Genomic DNA, 11,806 nt, shown 5'->3' on the forward strand with positions numbered 1-11,806 from the left:
TAAATTGGTCTGTGTCCTTAGAAAATCACTCTTCTTCCCTGTGCCTCGATTTTCATTGTCTTTAACATGCGTGTAAAGTCTTCCTTGACTTGGGAGAGGTTGAAATGTACACAGATAAAGAAGGAAGTGCCTTCCATGGACACCAGTGGGCAGCTCAGGCCAAGGAAAGATCCCAGTACTCCTGGGAAACCCCCAACCAAGCTGCATTTTTATCTTCACAGCCAATATGAGCACTTCCTGAAGGTCTGTGCTAGCAGCTTGACGTGGAGGATCCCATTTAATTCTTGCAAAAACGCTGAGATAGGATATCATTTTACCTCTTGCATATATGGGGAAATGGAGGCTGATGGATTCATTGACTTACCTAAGGCCACCCAGGAAGTCCTCAGGTATCCCTGAACTGGGGTCTAGCCTTCCACCACATTGTCCCCTCCACCTGTCCCAACACACACACACACACACACACACACACACACACACACACACAGTATCACATGCAGCAGTCCAATCCCTGGAGTCATGACCATCCCCAGCCTTGGCTCTTGCCCATGGGAATGAAGGAGAAGGTGAGGAAGTAATATTAAGTACATACTATGTTATAGGTGTCCTCCATACATTCACAACCACCTGGCAACATAGGGACTGTTATTCCATTTAACAGCTAAGGAGACTGAGGCTCCAAGAGTTGGAAAGGGGTAGAGCTGAACCAAGACCAGGGCTGTCTGACCCCCTCCACCAACACCTCTGAGTTCTCCCTCGTGTGGCACCTGTGCCTTTTGCTTGCCTCTCCTCCTAGAGAGTCTGAGGTTCCCTGATAGAAATGGCATGGGAGTCTTCCCCCGTTTGGTTCTCAAAAGAGTAAGAAGAGAGGAACTGGAAAGAGTTGGATTCTTACTGCTCTGGCTGTGTGTGTGTGTGTGTGTGTGTGTGTGTGTGTGTGTAGCAAGTGCCCTCTCTCCTCTCAACAGTCCCTGGTCTGATTTCTGTGGCTCCAGCCCACCATGTGGATTAGGGCAGGTCCCTCCCCTTGGAATCTGTACTCCCAAAGGCTCTGTCTTCCACTGGGGATGATGCCCAGGTCAGGCTGGTACTCAGAGCCTCTTCTTCAGATTTTTATATTTCCAGAACCTCCATCTACCTGTCTTTCCAACTCGTTTGCCCCAGGAAAGCTCTGGGGCAATCCCAGCAGCACTCCAAGCTTGCCTTGGCTCTCAGGAAGAGGCGACACTTAGCCAAGATGAATAGGGATCCAGTTCAGACTTGGCCTCTATGGCAACCAAGGCCCACCAGACCCCAGCCCAACATTCCCAGCCCTCATTCCTCTTTTCTGCCTCCTCCACACCCACCTCATTGGTCATCAAGCATTTTCCCTTCCACACCTTTGCCCATACCTGTTCCCCTTACCTGGATTGCCCTCCAGACCCCTCCCATCCCTGTCCAAGGAAAGCAGCCCAGTGTGATGGAGGAGAGGCTAGGCAGTCAGCTGTGGATTCGAATCTGACTTGGCCACTTTCCAGCTGTGTGACTTGGAGCATGTGTTTTAATCTCCCTGTAAACAGAAACGGTAACACCTCCCTCCCTGGTTTACTGGGAGGATTAAATAATAAAACCTCTGAGAAGCAGAGCCTGGTGCCTGGTGAGTGCTCAATGAACATAGTTATTATTACCATTAGCACAGTGCAGGGCACACAGTGGGCATTCGGTGATGGTAGCCCTCGTGTCACAGCCAACACTCTGGAACCACGAGTTCTCTCCGCACCCTCGGCCCCTGCTCAACTCCTGACTGTCCAGAAATGAGAGTCGGAACTTTCACCCAGCATCTTCCCTGTCAGTATGGCGCCAGCATCTCGTTTCAGCCACCTTTCTGCCCCCTGAAGCCCATGCTCCAGCCACTCTGAACCTCTCACTCAGTTTCCTGCATACTTACACCTGAGCCTGTGCTCGGCCTCCCTTCTGCCTTAAGTAACCCCCCCCCCACTTCCTGTGGATCCTTCCTGTGGGGATTCCCAGTAGTCCAACGAGCCTTGGAGGAGCCCTTATGCGCCTCCTCAGTGAAGCGTCTCTCACTCCTCACTTTTCTACCCTCCACTGAGACCAGCTTCACAGCTCCTGGTGATTCTCTGATCCCAGCACACAGGAAGCCATGCTGTCCTTCAGTAATTGGTCTGTCATCCACTAGACTGTGAACTCTACCAGGCAGGGAACCAGGTCTGACTGTCTCTGTGTCCCCAGATCCCACTTGGCAAGGAGTCCAGCCCACAGTGGGTATCCGCAGATGTTGGTCCCAGCCTGCTGCCCACCCAGCACTCCCTTAGGGGCTGGAGGCGTTGCACACATGCAGGACACGAGGGATTTGTGAGGGCAGCTGAGCAGCAAGGTTTATAGAGGAACCCAGGGCAGCAGCAGGGTGATTATCTGGAACTGGGTCGGCAGGCTCAGGGCACAGCCAGCCTAAGCTGGGGGTCAGGGGCCCATGGCCCCTTCATTCCCCCAGGGGCACAGTGTAGGCGGCATGATGTGGGATGCCCCAGGAAGGGCCAGGGCATAGGGGTGAGCCTCCCTCCATCAGCCCGGGACAGAGCTGGTGCTGAGGGCCCCATCATTCTGACCAAGGTAGGGGTCCCAGAGACCCCCCTTTGGAGCCAGAGTTAAGAGGGGAAGGGCACCACCCATCCAACCCGTCCATCTGGTGTGGCGATGTGCCAGCAGGTAGAGTCCCACATGCAGAGCTCCCTCTGGGCTGCAGGAGGTGGGGGACCTGGGTGGGCAGGTGGGCATGGCAGCAGGGGGCCCCCAGCGAGCCTAGTCCAGCGGCCCCTGGAAAATGAGGCGGACACAGCCATGCTCGCCGGTGAGCCAGGCCCCGCAAAAGGGACAAGCAGCGTGGAAAGCGTGGGTGCCATGGGGCAGTGGCGTCTGAGCCCAGTAGCGGGCAGTCTTCTCAGAGCAGACATGGCCACAAGGTGCGAAGGCGTGGCTGGGTGGCCCGGGGTCCAGGCAGAGGCCGGCCTCCTGGCCGAGCCACAGGGGCACGTAGGGCCCCACGAGGCGGCAGAGAGGACACTCGCGCTCCTGGGGGCCCCGCTCGCGTCGGCAGCCCCAGCCGTGGTAGCCATGGACGTGGCCACAGCGGACGTAGACCCAGGGCTGCTGCTTGTCAGGTGCTGTGCGGCCACGGGCCGGGCTGGGGAAGGCGAGGGTGCTGAGGCCCACGGGACACTGGGGCCGCGCTGCATTCGCCTCCTGCCTCTGGGCCTCCAGCTGCTTCAGCGTGGGCGCCCGCAGCAGCCCCGCTGGCGTGCGCCACAGCAGCGTAGCTCCACACAGGTCAATGAGGGAGCCGTCCTGCAGCACGTTGGACTCGTTTTCCACCTGCAAGGGCAGCAGAAGAGCCTTATTGCTCAAGAGGCTCCTGAACCCCCTGCCACTGGGCCGCCGTGACCCCAGTCAAGCCACCCATCCATCCCATTGAACATCCCTAGAGAGAGCACTCTGGACCCGTGGGGCTGGCTGGGGCAGAGGAGGGGGTTGGACTGGGGCAGAGGAGGGGGGAGGGTGGGGGCAGAGCAGCAGAAAAGACTGAGAAGCCGCGTGGGAGGGGAGGCAAGTGGTCCCAGGCAGGCACCATTCCTTACACTCAGTGGAACGTGGGCCTTCGTTACCTCATCTGTCAAATCAGAAGGCCTGGACCAAAATGGGAGTTTTCTAAAACATTTTCCCAGGCTCTCCCCTAATGGCAGAGGCCAGAAACTCCTCTGTCCAAAACACTGGGGACTTAGCCCAAAGCAGGGGTCCTAAGGGCTGAGGTTAAAAGCAAGGACTCTAGCACTAGATCGTCGGGGTGTAAATGCTGGCCTCAGCATTGACTAACTGTGTCCCTGGTCAAGTAACTTATCCTCTCTGTGTCTTAATTTCCTTATCCTCAAGATGGATTTTACTTCCCTGTATAGCAAGTGGTTTTCATGAATCAATGTAAACACTTGGAACGGTGCCCAGAACATAGTAGGTGCTCAATAAGTGTGTCCTAGTGAAACGTTCAAAAGCATAATTTTAAAAAGTAATGTTTCCCCAGATCTCCCAATAGAATTGATGCTCTGGAAAGATAAGCCATGCTTTTCCTCGAGGTTTGGCATCTCCTTGCCCGAGGTGCTCATACCTAGGAAAAGCTCTGCGTGGCCCATTTGAGGATCTTCGCCACATGACATTGGGCAAAGCCCCTATGTCTCTCTAGGACTCTCCCAGCTCCTTACATTAGTTCTCTGGTCTGTACCACATGGAGCGTTCACTGTCACCTGTGTCAGAACTACTCCAAGGCCCTTTCCTGCTGGGAGAGAATAAAGCTAAACCCGTGTGAACGTGACAGACATGTTACAAACTGCCAACACTTCAGGCTACAAACTGCTCACACACAGGCCAAGTGTCACCCTCATAGGAGGGTGTGAATTTTTCAGCTGCTGGCATCCTCAAAGCCACTTGGTACTGCACGGTGTGTTTGTGTGGGTGCCACTTCACATCACCCCAGGGACCTCCGGCAGTATGTGGGCTACACTTGGAGATGCTGGTCTGTTCCCTTCTGTGGTGCAAGTGGCACGTGCCCCCAGATGGACCCTGTTGAGGATCCCTTGTGCAGCAGGACTGGAGATCATCTGTCCTGGCTTGGGAAGGGGGAAGGGGAGATTGGGAGGACCCAGGAAGGATGAGGGGGTGGGGAGGAGGGTGGACAGGCCACCTACCAGCTTCCCCCGCTGCTGTGCCGAGCGGCTGTCCCTCAGAGTATATACATTCCCACAGACCGAGATCTCCCGCCAGACACCCGGGGCCGAGTCCTCAGAGAAGCCGCCTGCTGGGTGCATCACCAGGACCCCGTTGGTGGTTAAGCCGTCCATCAGGCCGTCAGGGGTCCGCCATTTGGCTGCCCGCTCCTGGGACCACACGTGGGATCAGATCACATCCCCGAGTGGCCCCCAGCAGGCTGCGAGCCAGGAGTGCTGCCCCTCTACCCTCGAGCTCAGAGGTGGCCCGGAGAGGACTAGAATTGGCGCTACATGACCTTGGGCATCACCTGACCTCTCTGAGCCTCGCTTTGCTCATTTGTTAAGTGGGGTTGCTAATCCCCGCATAGGTCATGGTTATGATTACTGCAGGCTGTTCCATCACCCCAGGATGCTGCCCCTCCCCAGCCTACCCCTTGGCTCACTCTCAGATGTAGTGCTGGTCCCTGCCCGGGGGGCTCACTCACTCCAAGGAAGATGTTGCTGGAGGCATCGAAGCCAGCGGCATAGATGCGGGCAGTATAGGGCGGCCGGCGGTCACAGAGGATGCGGCAGGCATAGCGGGAGATGGTGCTCTGGGCAGAGGGGCCCTCGGCAGCCCCTCCTCCAGGGGACGTGTCTGTTACCACAAAGTCGATCATGTTCTCCGTGGAGCGGCCAATCTGTGAGGGAGGGGAGGGCAGGCACAGGAATGCTGTGTGCACAGGTCAGTCCTGCAGGCTTCCCATCCCAGGGTTCCCAGCAGCTGCTCTGTGTGCAGGGTCACCAAACAAGGAGGGGACAGCACCATCTCAGCTCCCTGGGGGTCTCCACATCCAATCACTGGTGTCTGTGTTTCTCCTTCTCTGTCTCCCCCCCAGTTCCTGGAAGCACCCCACTCAATTAAAAACTAGCTGACTTGCGGATAGAACAGTGAAAGGGTAACTGACACCCATAGTCTGGGAATGTTCAAATGTTAGTAGAAAATAGTGAATTTTTGGTAAATATTTACTATATATCATGTTAAGCATTTCGTGTGCAATATCTCAGTTAATCTTCCCAGCGATGCCCTGAGGTGGGACTATAATGGGCCCCACTTTACAGATGAGGAAACCAAGGCCCGGAGAGGTTAAGCGACTCTTGCCCAAAGTCATCCAGCTACTAACTGACAGAGCTGAGAGCAGAAGCCAGGCAGTGCGACTCTCACAACACACTCTGAACTCCTAAACTGTATGCTTCCCGCAGGTGGGAGTCCAGGCTTGGGTCTGAATCTTGATCCAGCCACTGACTTCCTGTGTGACTGGGAAGTCAACAACCCTCAATGGGGTGTCGTGCTTCCTCATCTGAAGAGTGGTCCACTGCACTGAGGACACAAAGTACCTGCCCCGTGGCCACGAGCCACCCCTTGGAACACCTGCAGAGCTGAGTGTCCAGGCCTGGTGTCCAGTGACCAAGGCTTATGGAGGCACCCGAGCATACCTGGAACATGTCTGTGTCACTGTCATGTGTGTACTCAACTATGACCGAGTGGCTCCGGGACAGTGTGTACGAGATGCTGTGCTGGCCACGGTTGCTCAGTGCCTGGTGACAGAAAGGAGAAGTCACTTTCCCGGGCATGTGGCCAGGAGAAGGGTGAGCCTCTAAGCCAGAAGCTGGAGCCCAAGGCCCAGTGGCCACTCCTAGGGAAGGGGCGGTTCCACCCTTTGCAGAGGGTATATTGTGCAGCTGGCACTTTACACAGGTTACCTTATTTGATCCCTAAAGCCACCTGAAGGAGGCATGGTTATCATTCCCGTTTTACAGTTGAGGGAACTGCAGCTCCAAGAGGAGAAGAAACTGGCCTAAGGTCTAACAGCTGGAAACAGCAGAGCCCGAATTCTAACCCAAACCCTCTGCAGCCAAAGGCCTTTCCTTTGTCATTGCTGTGTGACTGTCACATCCCCTCTCTGAGCCTTGGCCGCCTCTAAAATGATGCTGACCACTTCCATCCAATGGATGGGGTCTGGTGGTCAAGGAAACACTTTGCAGACTGTAACACATGGCAAGGGATCTCCCACCAGCACCATTTCTCTGGGGCAGTGAGTGAAGACACAGTGGGCTCCCCTGCTTCAGCGGGGCCGTGGGCAGGTAGGACTGGGAAGACCAGCACCCAGGACTGCTAGGACAAGCTGCTTGCCTTGGACACAAGTGGTGTGGAGATGTGGTGCATGACATCCGGCTTCACTCCGTTGGCGTGTGGCCGGCGGTTCAGTGCCAGGCGGCTTCGGCGGCGGCCCTTGTCCCCACTTGCCAGACACCCATTGTAGCTGTGGATGTGAGGGATAAGAAGAAAGGGTTGCAGGGAGAGAGAGAGAAAGTGAACCCCTGAGAGACTAGGAGGAACTGCCAACTCCTGGGCAGATCCTACCTTAATAAACAAGCCCTAGAACCACCCACAACTAGAAGACCCTACTATATCAAATTGGTGCCTTCGGGGAGTGGGGTGGGGGTCAGAATATCCTCAAAAAGGCCTTGCATCCAATTAACCAGTGTTTTCTGGATTCCTGAACCATGCCTGGCCAGGTGCCAGGTGCTGGCATGGTATAGTGACACACCACAGTCTGTTCTGTGCCCTAAGTTTTTCAAGGAACCTGGGTGCCACCTGCCATGATCCAGGCACAAGCCAAGTATGCCCCAGGCCCAGAGACAGAAGGGAATTCTGGCCCCAGGATCAGGTTTCTAAGAGAGGGGACACCCATACTGGGCTTTGAAGAACTAGAAAGGATTCACCTTTAGCAAACTGTCATTAATTATATCACAAGTACTACCAGAAACCAGAATGAAAGAAAAAAACAGACCCACAATGCCACTACCTCCATATCACCACACACATCAAATTTCTACCTTCCTTTCCAGCTCTTGTCCGGAGGGAATGATTGTGGAAGGCAAAGATGGAGTGAGTCATAACCTTGATCGCTGCCATGTACCGGAGCCTCCCGTGTTCTTGGTGCTTCACATTATTAATTACCTAATGGAACGTGTGCAACGTCCTGCCAGGCAAGTATCTTTCTTCTCATTTTACGAATGAGGAAAATTGAGGCTCAGGGAGATAAAATGACTTGCCTGAGGTCCCAGGCTAGTCAGTGGGAAAAGTCTAGATGTAAACTCGGGTCTGTCTGACTCCAGCCTCTTCTGCAGAAGACTTTCTGTAGGAGGGCTCACCCTGAGCAAAGGCCTTGAGGCTGGAAGGGTTTGGTGAGATCACAGAGTGATGATTTGGGTGGTAAAGTGCAGCAGGGGAAAATGAACTTGGTGGGAGGGCCCTGAACACCAGGCTGAGGATTCCGGACTTTATTCCATAAGCAGTGGGGAGCCATGGAAGGTTTGGCAGCAGGAAGTGAAAAGGATGAATAGCTGGCAAATACAGCTGAGGACCACTTGAATCAGAATCTTCCCCGGCCTCACACATGGAGATTCTGATTCTGTAGGTTTGGGATGGGCCTGTCAATGGGTACTTTCCAATGTGCTCGCCAGGTGGCTCTGATGTCCAGCCAGTGTGGGGCTTCACTGCCCTGCAGAGAACAAATGGCAGTCAAGAGGGCCTGTCCCCTTAGGTCTGAGCTCTCCCTCATCAGTGGCCTCACCCTCAGCTGCAATGCCAGCTCTTCCTTTGGGACATCGAGCAGCTGCTTTTTTTTTTTTTTTTTTGAAAGTGTGGAGTCCTAACCACTGGATCACCTGGGAATTCCGAAGCAGCTGCTTTTCTAATGCAAGCACCCCTGAGAGGGGCATCACTTTTGCCCTTGTAAGCTCTTCCCACATATGGGGGGTGGGACAGTTCAGGACACAGGATGGGGGCTCAGACTGGCCTGGCTTAAATCCTGGCTTTCCCGCTTATCATATGACCTCTGTAAAATGGGGCTAATTTATCAGGACCTACCTCACAGGTTCATTGTGAGAACTAAAGGAGATAAAGCATTTAAAAATGCTTGGCACAGAGTTTGGCATATATATAGCAAGCCCTTAGTAAGTGTTAGCTATTATTATTATTATTACTGAAAAAAAAAGTACATGGCATGTACATGTCAACAAACAGTAGCCATTATTATTTCTAAATAATTATCACAATGATAACATAGCTTATCATATACTTTCTTCAGGGTAGAGAGAGAGGCCAAAAGGAGGTACAGACAGGGGAGGAAGGAGAGGAATCTGTGCCTGGGGCAAGAGCTAGGTGGGTAGTGCAGAGATCCTGGTCAGGTGAAGACCAGGAAGGGATGAGCTCTACTCAGCCACCCACTCATGTCTCTTCCTCTCTCCTGGCCTCAGTTTCCGCATCTGTAGCATGAGGGTCAGCTGTAGCTTAGCAAAAGTTCACTAGACCTAGAGTAAAAAGCCCTGGGTCCAAATCCCAGCCCTGCCACTTACCAGCTGTGTGCCCTTGGGCCAGTCACTTCCCCTCTCTGAGCCTCGGTTTCCTCACCTCCTTCCTCACAGCATCTTTGTGAAGATTGAAATGAAATAATGTCCATGAAAGGGCTCGGCACAGGCCTGCCTCCCAGAATACTTGGTGTGTGCCAGGCACTGTCCTACGTGCTTTACAGAAATCACCTCATTCATTCCTTCCAACAACCCTCTGAGGTATTATTATTATTAGCATCCCTATTGGGAAATGGGAAAACAGAGGCACAGGGAAGTTAAGCAACTTGCAAGGCAGGATTTGAACCAAGCAGTTTTGCTGGAGAACCAGAGTTCTTCACCTCAGACTACACACACTAGGTGCTTTATGAAAGGCAGCTGGTGTTACTTTCTTCTGCTCAGAAACATGGGTGGGCAGTTAGAGTTGTCTCAGTAATTTATGAAAAATGGGAAGATAAAATAATAATTATGAATTGAGGTGGGCTTGGTCAACTTTGTCTCTCAGCTGGGAAGGTGAGGAGGGACAAACAGCAGAAGGCCCTAAGTGGGGAGAGCCGGGGCCCTTGGTCTGGCTGTCCTGTGGGGTGCCTGGTGCCCTGCCCCACCTGAACCAGGGAGGCTCACCCCAGAACGATGAGTTCACCATACTTGATGGGCTCCTCCCCTGGCTGTGCATCTTCACTGGGAGAAGAGAGGACACAAGAGCCCTGGTTCTCCGGGTGCTGGAGGTCTGAGGTTCGGGGGGAGCCCACTTCAGGGTTTCCTTCCAACACCATTCTGGGCAGAGTGGGAGAGGAGAAAAAGAGCTTTGCAGCCTCCCACCCCAGCCCCCTCAATGCCAGCTCCAGCCTGCTGCAGGCCACCTAGGCTAACAACAGAGTGACCTTTCACCCACTCTGTTGCTATGGCAACCACTTCACTTCTGCCTCCCCTAAACTGACAGGGTTGCTGGGATACCAGGAAAGGGAGATGGATGGGATGGAACCAAGAGGGTGGGGCTGCACAGAGGGTCAGAATATTTGGCAGGGGCAGAGGGATGGACCAACTTGGGGTGGCCAGAAGCTTCTTTTTGGCCAGGACCTCAGTCTGGGATGTGCTTGGAAGAAAGTCACCCCAGGACTTGGGGGTCCTTACTGCTCATCCTTCACTCAGTTCCTGGGTTTGGCTCTCAGACCCGGGACCTCTGAGTAACACTTCTGTCAGGTTTTTGGAATCTACCTGTCCATCTTAATCTTTCTGCCCCTTTGCCGGTCTAGGCCTCTGTCTGTCTGTCTGTTTTCTCACTGACTCTCTGTCCCCGCCGCTGTCCTTTTCGCCATCTCTCTACCCACGCTCCTCCCCATCTCCGCCTGTCTGGCCACCTCTACCTCCCCATCCATCTGCCCCAGTCTCCCCATCTTGTCCTCGCCCTGCGGGCAGGCCTCTGGACCCCTCCCCGGTGCACCCCCCTCCCTCCTTCAGGTGTCAGTCTGCAGTCCCCGGGCCGCCCGGGTCTCTGGAGGCCTGTGGGGGCGGCGCTCCCCCCTCCCGCTCGGGCTGCAGCAGAGCCGGTCCCCGCAGGAAGCCTGTTTGGAAAATATCCCAGCGCAGAAGGGACTGCGCCGGGGCAGGCCGGCGCCCCGCGCCCGGGGCAGGCACAATGACAGCCCAGCGCATACGCAGATACACACCCGGCGGCCCCTCCACACAAACACGCGCGCTCACACACTCAGTCCAGCACAACCCGAGCCCCGCGGGCAGTGCCCGGACGGGCGCAGAGTCCACCCTCGACCCGCCACAGCAGGCGCGATCGCGCAAAGAGCCACAGGCGCCCGCCCTCAGACCAAGTACCCCTGCCACCCAGACACTCAAACACGCCCCCAGCGTCCTCTGGGGCCCGCCCGGCGAAGCCCCCGCCCCCTCCGCGCCGGCGGCCTCACCTGGCCGAGCTCCGGGCTCCGCTCGGCGCCTCCCTCCTGCTCGGTCCTGGGGCTGCCGCGGCGGGATGGGCCCGGCCCGCGGCGGCTCCGCGCTGCCTCGTCACGGAGACACCCGGAGCCGGGGGAGGGGTACGGGTGCCAACAGCCACGCTCCGCCCCCTGTCCTTATGCCCCGCCCCGTGTAAGCCCCGCCCCACTCAAGACCCCGCCCCTTGCGGCGAAGCTCTTCCCCAGTCGGCCAAGCCCCGCCCTTTCTCAGGGTACCACGCCCCTTATAGGTCCCCGCCTTCGGGCCCTTGGAAGCCCCGCCCACCACTCTATTTTAGGAACTCCCCCGCCCAACTTCGCCAGCTCTGGGACTCTCAGGTAGTCTACGAGACCCCTCCCCCAGTTCGGACTCCCCTGACCCCGCCCTCATTTCTGGGGACTCCCGAGTTCTCCTTGAGACCCTGGCGCCCCCTCCCCCACCGCGGTCTAGGACCTTCCCACTGGGCTGGAGGCCCCTTTCCCCACCTTAGGCCAGGGACTCTCCACCTCCTGCCAGAGAACTCGCCTCCCAGATGGGGAAGCTGCGGAATTAGAGGAGACAGGCAGGGGCGGGAAGGAGAGAGAGAGGAGGAAAATACTAGAGGAGGCGGAGGAGGGGGTGTGCGTCAGTAGGAAGGAGAGGAAAGCCGCCGCGTTTGACTCCAGTAGCAGACCTGTCTTCCCCCACCAAGCTCGGCTGCTTTCTCGCTG

The 11,806-nt window shown here is 55.8% G+C and overlaps 1 protein-coding gene across 3 annotated transcripts; it reads right to left on the reverse strand.

Annotated features, from left to right (window-relative positions):
* Window positions 1-1,633: 1,633 nt before the first annotated feature.
* On the reverse strand, window positions 1,634-11,212 carry PELI3 (pellino E3 ubiquitin protein ligase family member 3). 3 transcript variants are annotated; one of them, XM_007461941.1, is made up of 8 exons: window positions 11,069-11,212; window positions 9,774-9,926; window positions 9,159-9,230; window positions 6,928-7,057; window positions 6,231-6,332; window positions 5,240-5,434; window positions 4,734-4,922; window positions 1,634-3,372 (listed from the first exon to the last, which is right to left on the reverse strand). In XM_007461941.1, the coding sequence occupies exons 2-8, from the start codon at window positions 9,923-9,925 to the stop codon at window positions 2,803-2,805; spliced, it is 1,410 nt and encodes a 469-aa protein (XP_007462003.1). In that variant the 5' UTR covers window position 9,926; window positions 11,069-11,212; the 3' UTR covers window positions 1,634-2,802. The 3 variants fall into 3 exon arrangements, with proteins under 3 accessions (XP_007462003.1, XP_007462004.1, XP_007462005.1); XM_007461942.1 differs by lacking the exons at window positions 9,159-9,230; window positions 11,069-11,212 and having other exon boundaries at window positions 1,642-3,372; XM_007461943.1 differs by lacking the exons at window positions 9,159-9,230; window positions 11,069-11,212 and having other exon boundaries at window positions 2,803-3,372; window positions 6,928-6,951; window positions 9,785-9,925.
* Between the last annotated feature and the right edge of the window lie 594 nt (window positions 11,213-11,806).

Source organism: Lipotes vexillifer, unplaced genomic scaffold (assembly GCF_000442215.2).
Source record: "Lipotes vexillifer unplaced genomic scaffold, Lipotes_vexillifer_v1.1 scaffold1129, whole genome shotgun sequence".
NCBI lineage: Eukaryota > Metazoa > Chordata > Mammalia > Artiodactyla > Lipotidae > Lipotes > Lipotes vexillifer.

Excerpts from the sequence above, each read along its gene's own strand:
- PELI3 (XM_007461941.1), bottom strand. The coding sequence starts at position 9,925 with ATGGTGTTGGAAGGAAACCCTGAAGTGGGCTCCCCCCGAACCTCAGAC. Across the intron at positions 6,333-6,927 it reads CCACACCACTTGTGTCCAAG|GCACTGAGCAACCGTGGCCA; the intron begins GCAAGCAGCTTG and ends TTCTGTCACCAG. Across the intron at positions 4,923-5,239 it reads CCAGCAACATCTTCCTTGGA|GAGCGGGCAGCCAAATGGCG; the intron begins GTGAGTGAGCCC and ends GTGTGGTCCCAG.